Raw genomic sequence first — 14,522 nt, 5'->3', positions numbered from 1 at the left:
ATTGTTTGTTCTCTCCAATTGTCAATTGCCTCTTCATAGTTCTGTGTAGTAGTCTTTTCCAGAGCTGCTACAGAAGAAAGAACATACTGGGCACTGAGTTGTGTTATGTTTTTATATAAGAATCTAAATGCTAGTTACGTTTTCCACTGAAAATTACCTGTTTATTCAACTACACTTGCCTTACTTATTAAATAATAGTGAAGTATAACAAGTAAAGCTTGAACTTGCTAACAGAAAAGTTACAGAAGTGTGTATGTTTAATCATCTTTAATCTTGAAACTAAAAGTGCAGAAATGAAATTGAAAATGGTTAGGTGAGAAATGATAAATAGTGGCATTGCACCATCTGCTGGTACACAAAAACAGTCTTTTAAAATGCTTTGAAGAAAAAAAAAGTTACTTTCCTAGTGTGAAACCTAACCATATATGCATTTGTTTAGTATCAACTTATATGTTCAGTGAGTCTTTCTCACAGGTAAGCAAACCAATTTTACAGTATTATAAAACAGTAGTATATTAGTTTTATAATATTGTATTATAATACTGTATTATAAAACACCAGTATTATAAAACACCAGTTTTATAATAGGAATGGCATTCCACAAACCTAAATATTTTTATAATAAAAAATGATTTTGGATCCTGAACATATTGCATAAATTAAATATATTTGATTCTTTGAATGATTTATTGAGCTTTTATAATTTGTGATCAGGGAGAAAGCAAGGAACTGGCATTTTCATCATCTGCAAAAAGGTGTTCAGAGCTAATATTTTAGTTTTAACAGATTTTGTTTATAAACATATCTTTTTGTATGTTTTATATACATACATAATTTGTTTGTTGCAGAATATATTCAGTTTCAATAAATCCTAAGGTGTAAAATTCCTTAATAAATACTAATTTATAATTATGTGCACATTAATCCTTATAACAATTCTATAAAGTATGCTATTATTTTTATAAATATGAAACTTAAGCAGTGATGAATCTTGTAAAAAGGTAAAATATCTGAATCAGCTTTGATTTCTAGTCACTTCAGGGAAGAATCCACTTTGTTTTCTTAACAACAATACAGGAACAGTTTGTCATTATGTTCTGGGATGATTTTTCAATTTTCCAGCCTAGGAGATAACTGTAGAATTTCCAGGGGTCTTCTATCCTAATGCTAACCAGATAAAACCCTACTTGGCTTTTTAGAATTAGCCATGATCAAACCTGCTTCATTTTTCCAGATAGATCCCTGGTCTGTTTGGTCTTACAGAATTGTTATGCAATAAAGGTGAATAGTTGAAGTTCAAGGTTGAAATGAGGGCCCTTGGATTTTAGAGAACACCAAGGATCTCTTATTGTTTAGGTGTCTTGGCTATAATCTATATCCTGAGTGGGGCCATCATATGCATATTCTGATGTCTACAAATTCTGCTTCAAGTAGAAAAAGGTATTCTTATCCCAAAATAGTTAGCCACTTGTAAATCAAAACTGTTATTACAATATATGGAAATAACCTGTGTTCACAGTATGGTTGAGTTTTCAGTAAAAAAAAAATTTCTGTGCTGTTTCATTTTTTTTAAGGAATCCCAGTTTTGGCTCTTCCTACTTGTTCCTTTCAGCATGGAACTAGATGACATCACTCTACAGAACAAGAAACTAAGCAAAGTAGAAAAAAAGTTGCGACAAAAACAGATGAAGGCCAGATACACCTTACTAAGGCATGAGGGTATTGAGTGTGTATCATACCCTACTAAGGTGATTAGAAACTGTACACTTTATGAGAGTGTGCATTCTTTGGTTGAATTCACATATTGCATTAAGCATAGCTTATGATTTTACACAAAATAGGATTAAAGCATAGTTAGCTAGGTTTGTATAGTATCCTAAACCAAAACTCAACAAATCACTTTACTTCTTGGAAATTGCATGAACCAAGTATGGAGCATGGTTTTAATTGTCTATTTATATGCCATTATCTTGGTATCAGGGACGCGGTGGCTCAGTGAGTTAGGACGCTGAGCTTGTCGATCAGAAGGTCGGCAGTTTGGCGAGTCGAATCCCGAGTGTCACGTAACAGAGTGAGCGCCTGTTACTCGTCCCAGCTTCTGCCAACCTAGCAGTTTGAAAGCATGTAAAAATGCAAGTAGAAAAATAGGGACCACTACAGTGGGAAGGTAACAGCGTTCTGTGCGCCTTTGGCGTCTAGTCATGCCGGCCACATGACCACGGAGACGTCCTCGGACAAGTGCTGGCTCTTCGGCTTTGAAATGGAGATGAGCACCAGCCCCTAGAGTTGGAAACGACTAGCACGCATGTGTGGGGGAACCTTTACCTTTACCTTTATCTTGGTATCAACTCTTATCAAATACATGGTAGATCTACGGAATTATATTTCTCCAGTCTGATTCTTAAGGTCTTTCAGTACTCATCACCACTGTAATCAAGTCTATCCCCCTAGCCTATTGTGATTTATCCAACAAACTATAACTTATACTTTGACATGTGACCCCAGCTGATGGTTCAAACTGATGCATATTAAGCCATTTTTATTTTTAATTGAACAAGTGATGATAGTCTTTTTGCATAGAACACTAAGTTGGAAAATATGAGTTTGCATGAATCAATAAGTCACTGTCTGAGAACCAGTGTGATGTAGTGGTTATGATGTCTTACTAGGACCAGAGGCCACTGGCTGATTTGGGCTGATTTGAGGTGATTCTCAGTCAAACCTATGTTCTAGGGTTGTTGTAGAGCAGGGGTGTCAAACTCACAATATCACGTGACGTGTCGTGATATAATGCAATGGGGTGGACACGGTTTCGCCATGACGCATCCAGCTCGCAGGCCGGCAGTTTGATACCCCTGTTGTAGAGGGAAAAATTGTAGGAAGAACAGCTATAAATGCTGCCTTAAGCTTTTGAAGAAAAGTGGGATACAAATCTAGAAGCCAGAAACCAATAAACCATATTGTGATCATGTTGTGTGTGAAGAAGGCCTACGTAGATGTGCACAAATTTCATTGAGTGCATGAATATTAATTGTAATACAAGACTATTTCAAATCTGAAGATATTATATAGATATTTAGAATTGATCAGACAGGTGCAGTGGTCTCTTTTTCATTTTTAATTGCTGTATTTACAGGATGCTGTTTCCAGATGAATTAACCAGTGTTAATTATTCATACCTGTGTCTCTCTTATTCTCTCCTTCATTAGAGTCTGGTTATTGCCAATGGAGGTCTGGGTAATGGTGTTAGCAGATGCCAGTTGCACTCTGTGGTAGAAGAATGTGGACAAGTGGAAAGCCTCTTAATGCCTCCAAATAAACCCTATTCATTTGTGCAGTATGGGAGGACAGCTTACTCCAAGCAGGCCTATGACTCCCTCAATGGAAAGGAACTAATATTAGACAACTCCAGCCAAAAGGTTGTTCTCTACTTCAACTATGTAGAAAAAGGTATTACTGAAGAAGCTTGCTTTTCTACTCTGTTTTTCTCAACGTATTGTTCATGAACTTAGTTCGTACCTCATGAGGCTCAGGGAGGCATTGGTCAGTTCTGAAAAATTAGCCTAATGAAGCCAACATGAACACTTCTAAGGGCTATTTTATTGTGAGATTTTCTGCTAAGCAGATCATAGATCTTCTTCACAATCAACAGTGAAGTAATAAAAGTTAACTTTGGCCAGCTTTCTTAACTTTTCTCCTGCAGATGTGTTGGACTGCAGTGCCTACAGCATGGGCACTGGCAAGGAATGATGGGTCTTGTAATCTTCCAAGTTTGACTCACCTTAGGCTTAATTAATGTTGTAATTTTCCTCTGTATGGATATTTTTTTTCTTTCTACCTGCATTACTTTACAGTATTTGTTGCCTGTTAGCCACAGACTATCAACAAATGTTATGTGTAATTGAAAGAGACCATTGATTGCAGTTGATTACTCATCTGAAACAAATGCCCCAAGTAAGGAACTTTGCTTTGAAAGAATGACCACAAAATCAATGAGATCTTTGGGCCCCAAACAGAGAATACTTTGTGTAGCACAGCAATGGAAACCAGTCTTGTTTCCCGGAGATCTTTAGTATGTCAAAAATTGTTTTGGATATTACTATTTAATTCACTCAAAATTAAACAGGAATGTTGTTTTCCTGAATGTTTCTAGTGCCTTGGGAAGAAATGAGCCCTCCAGTCTTGCCCCCTGGTTTGAGAGTAATTGAAGAATTGGTTTCACCTGAAGAAGAAAAGATGCTCCTGGAAAACATTAATTGGACAGAGGATGAGGGTATTCCCCTTGGTATGTTGTTCTAACCAATTCTAACAGTAACTAAGCCAGACAGTGTGTTTTGCTTGTGCCTTAAGTTCTTGAAAGTTCGTATGTGTGTGTGTGTGTGTGTGTGTGTAAACTTATAGCACCTGTCTTTCAAGAACTTAAGGCACAAGCAAATCAAATCTGTGATGTATTTATGATAATCTAGAGAGCCTTGGTGGAGCAGTGGGCTAATGCCTCCTTAAGTAACACCAGCTGCCTGCAATTAGTGCAGGTTCACATCCCACCAGGCTCAAGGTTGACTCAGCCTTCCATCCTTCTGAGGTAGGTAAAATGAGGACCCAGATTGTTGGGGGCAATAAGCTGACTTATTATTATTACAAATGCCGCTTTGGGGGGGGGGGGCGAAAGCCCTAATAAGCAGGCATATACATAGAATGAAGGCTATTGCTAAGCACATTGGTTTGTGCTTAAATTGTAAGCCGCCCTGAGTCTTCGGAGAAGGGAGGGATATAAATGGGATTAAAATAAATAAAATAATCTATGATGTATTTATGATAACCCTGATGTATAAACTTAATAAATACATCATGGATTATCATGATGTGTGACCTCAACAGCAATTGCAGTGGATGATAAAGTATTCTTAGGCATAGCAGAATACCTCCATAAGCAATCCACATGATTTAGTCTAAAGTCCTACATTACAAAATAATAATAATAATAATAATAATAACAACAACAACAACAACAACAACAACAACAGCCTTGGGTATTAAACCATCCAGAAAACGAGTTGGCATCAGGGCTTTCCAATCTATCTAGGTTGCTTAAGTGTAACCTTTCAAGTGCAGCCAATAACTTGGAATAGTTGGTCCCAGCCAATTGGAGAGTTCTGACTTTGGAGACGCTTAAGTGGCCAGGTGCAAGAAAATAGATCAAAAGTAGTTGTGTAAAACCAAGTGAATAGGGAGACATTGCAATTGGGCTGAATTGGATTGGAATCAACAGAAAGAGATGGTGTCATTCCATAGCTTTTTTAACTCTTTTGTAGCAAAGTCGAACACTTTGCTATTTGGCCAGAGGTAGGTTTAGCTTTTTTAGGGTGAAAAAATTCCTTGCTGCCTCTGGCTGTTATTAAAGTTGTAGTTTTAGCTGCTTTGGAGCTAAAAGGCAGCAATGTGAAGCAAACATTGGCTCAGGCCATGCAAACGGGATGATTGGAATAATTGGGAAAGGAGGTCAGAATTATTGCAAGGATGAAGGGAAGGTGGAGAGAACCAAGTATGCTATCTTGAAATAAAGGGCAGGAACATAAATACACATGTAGTTTAATTTTTTAAAAGTTAGTTTAAATGGAGGTGGTCTATAAATATTTCAAAATAAATATACTTATTGTGATTGGCAAATGTGAAATTCATCTCTGCATCTTCTACCTGCTAGTAAAGCAATTTGCAAAAATCACTGACTTTTATGATTTTAACAAAGCTAGTTTACCAGGTCAACAGAAGTATTATATTATTATTATATTATATCTTTCCTGTAGGTCCATGTGCCCAAATTTATCCTTTCAGATGCTTGGAACATGCTATATGCGTCTTTATGGCAGATAAATCATTCTGCTGTTTAAAAGGCAATGTCTCCCTTGAACTGAGCTGACCCTTTGTATTAGCACAGTGTTTCTCAACCTTAGCAACTTTAAGATGTCTGCATCTTAGTGCCCAGAATTCTCCAGCCAGCAAGGCATTTTAGGAATTGAAGTTCAGACATCTTAAAAGTTGCTAATGTTCACAAACACTGCATTAGTACATGCAATTAGCTTTCTTGGCAACAATATGAAAAGGGTTTGTTGTTGGCTTTGGGGATATTTTCTGTTTTCAGTTGATGATTATATATTACAGTCCTGGGATTTCCTTGTTGCTTCCCATCCAAGTGCTCTCAGATCTGACCCTACTTAGCTTTTTCAGATCAACTGAAGTCTGCCAGTGTTGATGCTTGCTATAATAAGCAGGCAGTTTCCAAGGATCTTTCAAGGATTACTTATGACCAAGAAGCAGGTTATCTATTCATATCTGAAACAGTAATACAGGTAGTCCTCAAGTTACAACCATTTGTTTAGTGACCATAAAAAAGTGACTTATGAATATTTTTCACAGACTTTCAACCATTGCAGCATCCCTTTGGTCACGTGATCAAAATTTGGACTGTTGGCAACTGGCATGTATTTATCAATGGTTGCCTTGTTCTAGGGTTATGTGATCACCTTTTGCCACCTTTTGACAAGCAAAGTCAAAGGGGAAGCCAGATTCACTTACCAACCATGTTTCTAATTTAATAACTGCAGTGATTTACATAACAAGTGTGGCAAGAAAGATCATAAAATGGAATACTTATCAGTTGTTTCGCTTAGCAACAGAAATTTTGGGCTCAATTGTCATAAATCAAGGACTATCTCTACAAGTCAGGATAGGGTAAAAAGGAAAAAAAATGGTCTGTGTTTTCATCTCAGGTTCCTTGGGGACAAGAAAAGACTTTTTGCCGGAGAAATCAGAATAGAGGAATCTGTAGTCCTCCAGCTGAACTGTAGCTGTTAATGATCCTAGTTCATCTACCCAATAGAAGGGGAAACTGCAAGTAACTTCTGAGGAGCTGTTGGTTACCCTTAAAGGTGTTGAGAGTATTCAGCTCCAAGGATAGAGCAATCAGCATGCAATTCCACTTTTGCACTTATTACTATAACAGTAATGTTTACCACCAATGTAGTACTTTTAAATATTCAAAGCATCAGTTCAGTTTCACTGCAGGTGTTGGAAGCAGGAAAACATGACCTTCCTGAGACTACATTGTGAGCTTATGGCAGAAGCAGGATTTGAACTGAGCACTGATTCATAAGCGTAAGATTACATAGGCTCATAACCAATATTGTATTTAAAATTATATTTTTAATCTCTTGTTTCTTTCTATTTCATAGCTCAGAAGTCTTTAAAACATAGGAGGGTAAAACATTTTGGATATGAATTTCGATACGATACCAACAATGTTGATCGAGACAAACCATTACCTGGAGGTGGGTATCTGATCAGAACCTCTTTATCAGTCTTCCTGTTTCTGTGAAATCGTTTTCATGCCAATGAGTAATAATTTCATTATACAAATGTGGCTGCATTTCTTTACAGTCCCATTGAAATCACTGAAACCTACAGGTAGTCTTCGACATGTGACTGTAATTGAGCCCAGAATTATGGTTGTATATTGTACTGGTTGTTAAGGGGGCTACCACATGTCCACATCTAATTTTATGGCCTGTTTTGTGGTAGTCGTTAAGTAAATCCATTGTCCGTAATGGGCATTGTTTGTCGGAAACAGGAAGTAAATGCTGGTTTCTGGAAGAACATTATAAATTGTGGTCATGTGACTGTGGCATACTGCAAGTGGCCATAAATGCGGGTTGGTTGCCAAGTGCCCAAAATATGATCATGTGACTGTGTGAGAATGTATGTGTGGGTGGCCATTGGAACTTTGAATCTGAGTTTTAAATAGTCATGGGATAGTATGATCATAAATCAAGGACTGCTATACTTAAAAACATGAAAAATGGGGTTGTGTCCCCAAGTCTCATTTCAGTTAATGAGGACATGCATAAGTATGTTATGGATGGATGGTTCTTGATGAAACCCTAGAATATGGAACAGAAGTATCATGTAGTATATAATTTCAAAGGATCATACAAATTCATGGAGAATGTGGTTATCCTGGGGAGCAACAATGAGAAAAGGTGTTGAATATCACTGACTTGTTTGTGGGATTATTGGCCACTGTGAAAGCAAAATCCTGATGTAGAGTGGTGCTTGGTCTAACCCAGCTTGAATGCTTTGATTAAAATGACCCACACCTCATCAAACTACAATTCCCAAGATGCTTTGGGGAAAGTCATGGCAGTTTAAATGTTATAGAAAGCTGTAAATAATACCTGAATACATTCTGTTTTTCAACTCAAACTTTATTGTATGTTTATACTGTATGTTGTTTCTGTTATGAGGAATTTCTGAGGGGACAAAAAAAGTGGCAAAAATTTATCTTTGTTTTGAAATATCAGGTCTCCCGGATTTTTGTGACACAATTCTTGCAAAATGTCTGAAAATGGGATACATTAACCAGAAACCTGATCAACTGACTATAAATCAGTATGAACCTGGACAAGGTCTGTACCGGGGTTTTATATCATTCTTACATGATCTTCCAAGTTCAGGTTTTTGAGCACTGTAAATGCAGCATTGGGGGAAAATATTCAGTGTGGAAATGTGAGCAGACTTAGCAGAATTGGCAGTCCTTAGATATAAAGGAGAAGTTCCCAAGACTGCAACATAAAAGCAAGTATTAATAAGATCATAGGAGTGCTACCTTTTATCAGTTCAGATCAGCCAGCATGGACCTTGAACTGTGGGAGTTTTAATGCTGTACTTTTAGGCTGCCCATTGATGCTAGACTTCATATCTTTTACAAGCCTGCTCGTTCTTTACTGCAGAGCTAGTGTTCTTGACCCCATAGAAAGAAGAAAGAATAAAACAAACATATGCTCTGCATTACTGGATGCTAAACATATGACTATATAATCACAATAATGTGCTGGTTTGAGTGAGAAATCCATATCTGCTCTAGAAGATCTATTTCCCTATTTCATTTTGTGTAACTTTGTTCCCCAAATAAATGTCATCAGAGTGCTGTAGAGAATAGCAGTATATTCTTATGTACTACACTAGTATATTGAAGTAGGACTAATGATGAATAAAGGCTGATTGATTTCACATATTTTTATGTGTTTGTTTTTTATTTATGTTATAGGAATCCCTCCTCATATTGATACTCATTCTGCTTTTGAAGATGAAATAATATCTCTAAGTTTAGGAGCTGAGGTAATTTTTTTTAATCTTTTAAAGACCAGATGAGTTGCATTTCCTCTAGAAGTTGAGAGCATGTTAATTTGTATTTGTGGCTTACCTCTTCTTTGCAGAGTTTGCACTTCCAATGGGTAGACATTTTTCTTGAAAAGACATTTTCTTCTAGGCTTGATTTTTCTGGAGTGAACACGACAACTAGAGAAATAATTTAACTTATACTGAAGTGGTGTTTATAGTAATTCAGGAATGTTCTTCCCCAGTGTGGTATCTTTTGGAAATTGTAGCCCCAGCACACCTGGAAAGAGCAGGTTTGGGAAAACTGCTGTGAAGAACAGATACTGATTTCACATCTCTTATTTAGCTATGGTTTCTGGAGCTATTGTGAGATTGCACCATCATTTTTACTAAGGTCAGTAGTGCTTTAAAGTAGGATTTGGATACCCACATATATGGAAGTTAACCCTTTTTCAACTCAGTGGGATGATCTTCTTATAATGTACATTACTGTCTGTCTGTCTGTCTCTCTCTCTCTCTCTCTAAAATATATATTTGGAACTTCTAGCAATGTCTGGAAAGGACTCGACTAAAAGACGGCACTGAGGCATTGATTATTACAGCACAGGAAAAGGCACTAAGCACCAGATCCATAGAAGCGGAGGTCTGCCATGCTAGATAGGACCAGAGGGGCAGTCTGTGCGGATACAGCCCAACACATAGTGACAGGGTGTAAGATGTAGGCAGGAACAGCATACACTGAAGGGTACAATCAAGTAGCTGGCATTGTGCACTTTTCCTGAATTTTCTTGTAAGACATGATTGTCCTAGTTTGAAATGAGAGAGCAAACCCAGATTGCAGTTCTTGGATTTGCTCTCAGGACATCAAAGAATATACAGCTTTCTTAGCTTAGCTGCTAAGCTATCATGGTCCCATAGCAGATTAGGAATTCTGTAAGTTGCAGCCCCAACATATACATAGTGTATTCTATTGAGGCAATATATTTCTATTTCATATATTTGCTGACAGCTCATTTATGAGGGGGGAAAAAGTCCTGCTGTTCTTAAAAATAAGTTGCCTAAGGAAGAAGGAAGATTTTGCTTTTGCTCTTGTCTTCACCCAGGAGCCATCCTGCCTCTGCCTGCTGAATTTTTAATGCAAGATGAGAATTTCATAGAAGTAAGTCTGCTGCCAGCAGAGCTCCTGCAGGGACCCATGCCTAAAAAGCCTTTCTAAATGAGAAGTTATTTTATTCTGCTATTTTAGTTATAAAGTATTCCTGGCATTGAAGCATTTTCCCTCATCTTTGTTCACTCGGGTCAGAAACTTTTGAATTTTTTGTCTTTCTACTTCAGTTAGGTAGGCTGACATTGAGGTATAGAAAAAAATAACTTGAAGTGGAAAAGAAGGAAAACCTGAGTATTTCAGAGATGAGGTACATTGCAGCCAAGCATAGACTTTAAGTAGAGTAAGTCTGTCAAGTTCCACTTCATCCTGTCTCCAACCTACCCTTTTTGGGAAAGGTTGTTGAGAAGATAGTCACACTATAGCTTCAAAGGAGGAAATGGATTATCTAGATCCCTTTCAATTGGGTTTCAGGTCTTGATATCTGATAGAAATGGCATTGCTCATGCTTTCTGATGATCTCTGGCAGGAGTGAGAGAGGAGTAGGGTGGTTCATGCTCTTCTTGGTCTGTTTGACCTTTCAACAGCTTTTGATACCATCAACCATGGATTAATTAGCTTTGGGAGTTGGGAGTGAAGGGCATATTGTTGTCTAATTTACCTCTTTTTCAGTGGTGATCAGGAGCGAGAGGTCCAGTCCTCGGCCCTTGCTTTGTGGGGTTCCACAGGAATTGGTGCTCTTTCTGCTCCTGTTTAACAGATACCTGAAATTGCTGGGTGAGATCATCCATCACCACTGGATGATATAGCATCAGTATGCCAATGGTATTCAGCTATACATCTCTGAATTAAGCAGTGACGTGACTGTGCTTTCCCAGTGTTTGGAGGCAGTTGAGATCAGGACGTGGAACATCAGTTTAAAAACTGAATCCTAGCAAGATGGGAGTAGCTTTAGTTGTGTGGCTCTTTAGTTCTTGAGGAATTACCATCTCTGGTCATGGATGGGGTTACATTGCCCCAGATAGATCAGGTGCATAATTTGAGGTTCTGCTGGACTTACAACTCCTGCTTGAAGAGGAACTTTGTACAACTGTGTGTTGTGCACTAACTACACCCATTCCTAGACCAAGGAGCCCTTCTCCCAGTCACTATACCCTGGTCATCTCCCAGTTGAATTAATGAAATGTGGGGCTGCCGTTGAAGGATATCTGGGAGCTTCAATTGGTCCAAAATACAGTGGCTCACAGTTCTGCGTAAACCTGGATCTGTGCATGTGTCACCTCTTCTGGAGTAGCTGCACTGGTTTCCTATTTACTTCCAGGTGCAACCTGGTCATAAATATGGTTGTTAAGTGTGAAAAAGTAACTTTTTTCAGTGCCATTATAACTTTGGCCACTAAATGAATGGTTGTGACTTGAGGACTATCTGTAACTGATGATTTAAATTGAGTTTAAATAAAATGGCTTAACGCTGTATTCAACTCTTAATTTTGGCCTATATGTGCAAGGTTGAATAGAAAGCAACCTTAGACCAGGTTAGACTGTTGATCCATCTGCTTTGGATGCAGTTCAGGTTTTTAACCTGACTTCCCTCTGTGATAGTAAACAAGCCCTTCCATTAAAAGGTGGTAAAAAGCACTATTTTATCCCCATGTCAGAGAAAAGGAACATGAGAGTAGTTCAATAACTTTGAAGAAGTCTTTAGGAAAGTAGCATATTATAGCTAGACTTGTCTAGCTGGTCATTATGGCACCATCAGGAAAAGCAATAGAGGTGGAAAGAGAATAGCATTTAAAAAGAAACATTCAGCTTTAAATTAGTGGTTTTCAGACCATTTGCCTTTAGGAAAGCCTTTATAAATTCATTGGCCTGTCAAATCAAATAACCTCTTCAAGCCACAGTCTGTTCTTAGGAAGACTGCTCTGGCATTTCAGGTTGATTATTATCCTCGGGGAATTGGGTTTGTCAGTGATGAGCAGGGGTTTAGGTGCCCTTGTCCAAATTATTTTCAGTGTGACATCTTTTGTAAAGGGATTAGAACATGCTGATTAAGAGTTCTTGCATGGTTCCTGCTAACCTCATATAGGCTGCGTGAAAAAGAATAAGCCCGTTCAGAGCAGAGCGCATAGTTCTCAGAGCAGTGCGCATAGCCCTACTCAGCAGTCGATGAAACTAGCTTTGAAGATGAGATTCAAGATTAGTTGCATGAAATATTTTTTCCATGGCAGCACATAGAGTCCATGGAACATATGAAGCCCCTGGAAACCTTGCTTGAATAACACAGTGTTTGAAAACCTCTTGAAATGTGTTACCAAATTGTAATTTTAATACAGCAGCAGAAGAAAATGACAATTTACATGCATGAGAGTAACCGCATTAGCCACATTTAATTTTAATTACTTTTAAAAGTATGTTAAGTTAATGTTAAATTCTGCTAATTGTTCAGCCACAGAGGATAGCTCCAGACACGTACTCAGTGCTGGATGCATCTCTCTGTCCAGAAAAAAGATGCACATCCCTTTGGTAAGAGTTGGTAACTCTTTCAGGTCGACAACTCTTTTATATCGCATAAAATAACGTCAAGATTTGTCATTCCATGTACCACAAAGCAAGATGCAAAATAATGCATTTAAGTTGTAGGAAGGCAGGTTATAGTATTTTTTTTCTAATAGAACAATTCATTCATAGCATCAATTACCGAGAAATGTAATGGGTTTCTTTTCATTGGATATGCCCAAGTGAAAGTTAGACAACCACTTAGGAGCTTCAAGATGGGTGGATTTCAGTTCCCAGAATTCCCTACCCCACAAGCAGGAGTCCAACCATCTTAAACTTCCTGAGGTTGAGAAATATTGATATAGTTACTGGTTTCTTCCTTATTTCCATGATGCCACAGAATTGTAGAATTAATTAAGCCTAAGAAAGAGACTGAAAATACTTTTATTTTTCTTCCAAAATTTCCATTTTATTTTGCTATATATTTTAACTATTTTTACTACAGTGTAGGTAAAAAGTAGTTTTCTGTTGTTTTATTTCTTGCTGAAATGGGCAGAAACAAATCTACAAATGGTTTGGTGGATTGTATTCTGTTTTTTTTTTTGGGAAATTCATAGATTGCTCTTTGCATGTTTCCAATTGCACATTTTCCAGAAGGCCAGAATTATTGTACAAACTCTCAGATCAAGGCAACATGACTCACTGAATTCATTGAATCTTTTAGCATGCTGTAATTAGAAAGTCTACTTTTTATTCATGTCCCAAACCAGAATATCAAATATGAAGCCCATTTTTTTTTAAAAAAATAACCTTGAAATATTTCAACAATGGGTGACCTTCTGGAACCGAGAGACCATTTTGTCCTTTTCTTTTCCTCCCTGCCTCCAAGCTGAATAAATGTTAAGTAAGCATTCACAGATTAATTGACTTATTAGCTTAACACAATGTTGCCTTTCACTCACTGTGGATTTATTTCTGTTGTCCACTTCCACTTACAACACCGCTATTCGTCATATTGTTGATTCATTCTTAAAAATAGGGGGCTTTATTAACATTCATCCTGTGCGTGGCTTCACCTTCGGTGACACTAACTGTATATAATGAATATACATTTAATTTAATTTAATTTAATTTATTAATATTTCTATACCGCCCTTCTCCCGAAGGACTCAGGGCGGTGTACAGGGCAAGAATAAAATACAAAATTACAAAAGTTAAAAGTAATTAAATACATGCCCGTTAAAAGAACAATTAATACATAATAAAAAACCCCAATAAAATAATAATAAACCCCCCCAATCCCCCCTCAGGCCAGGCCGGCTTGTTCGAACAAGTATGTTTTTAGGTCGCGGCGGAAGGAGCGGAGATCGGGCGCCGTCCGGAGCTCAACTGGTAGCTGGTTCCATAATTCTGGGGCGCCCACAGAGAAAGATCTCCCCCTGGGGGCCACCAATCTACATTCTCTGACCGGTGGCACCCTGAGGAGGCCCTCTCTGAGGGAAGTTGATGCCGGCAGCAGGTGTTCCCTAAGGTACATCATATGTTAATTGCAAGCTTTTCTGCTGCCAGTGTTGGGGAAAAGGAGCAGAAAACATTTCTAGTTTTCCAAAGATAATGATATTAGAAGAATTGACTACATCTTCATTCATACTTGTCACTTTATCTCTTGTGGTGGGTTTGTATGAGGAACTGTATCTTCTTTTGACTGAGATCTATCCTGGGGTAGAAGAAAATCAGGTATCAGTTGCTAG

General features: G+C 37.8%; 1 protein-coding gene across 1 annotated transcript in view; it reads left to right on the top strand.

Annotated features, from left to right (window-relative positions):
* Positions 1-1,578: 1,578 nt before the first annotated feature.
* Positions 1,579-14,522, top strand: part of ALKBH8 (alkB homolog 8, tRNA methyltransferase) — a 51,141-nt gene continuing 38,197 nt past the window's right edge. Inside the window, exons 1-6 of the mRNA XM_083362840.1 lie at positions 1,579-1,748; positions 3,210-3,450; positions 4,154-4,285; positions 7,230-7,325; positions 8,355-8,459; positions 9,101-9,171. Of these exons, the coding sequence (XP_083218966.1) occupies positions 1,614-1,748; positions 3,210-3,450; positions 4,154-4,285; positions 7,230-7,325; positions 8,355-8,459; positions 9,101-9,171 (780 nt within the window). The 5' untranslated portion in view covers positions 1,579-1,613. The remainder of the gene's footprint in view (positions 1,749-3,209; positions 3,451-4,153; positions 4,286-7,229; positions 7,326-8,354; positions 8,460-9,100; positions 9,172-14,522) is intronic.

This window comes from Vipera ursinii, assembly GCF_947247035.1.
Source record: "Vipera ursinii genome assembly, chromosome: 4".
Lineage (NCBI taxonomy): Eukaryota > Metazoa > Chordata > Lepidosauria > Squamata > Viperidae > Vipera > Vipera ursinii.
The sequence above is the reverse complement of the archived record's forward strand: the minus strand, read 5'-3'. Positions and strand labels throughout refer to the sequence as shown.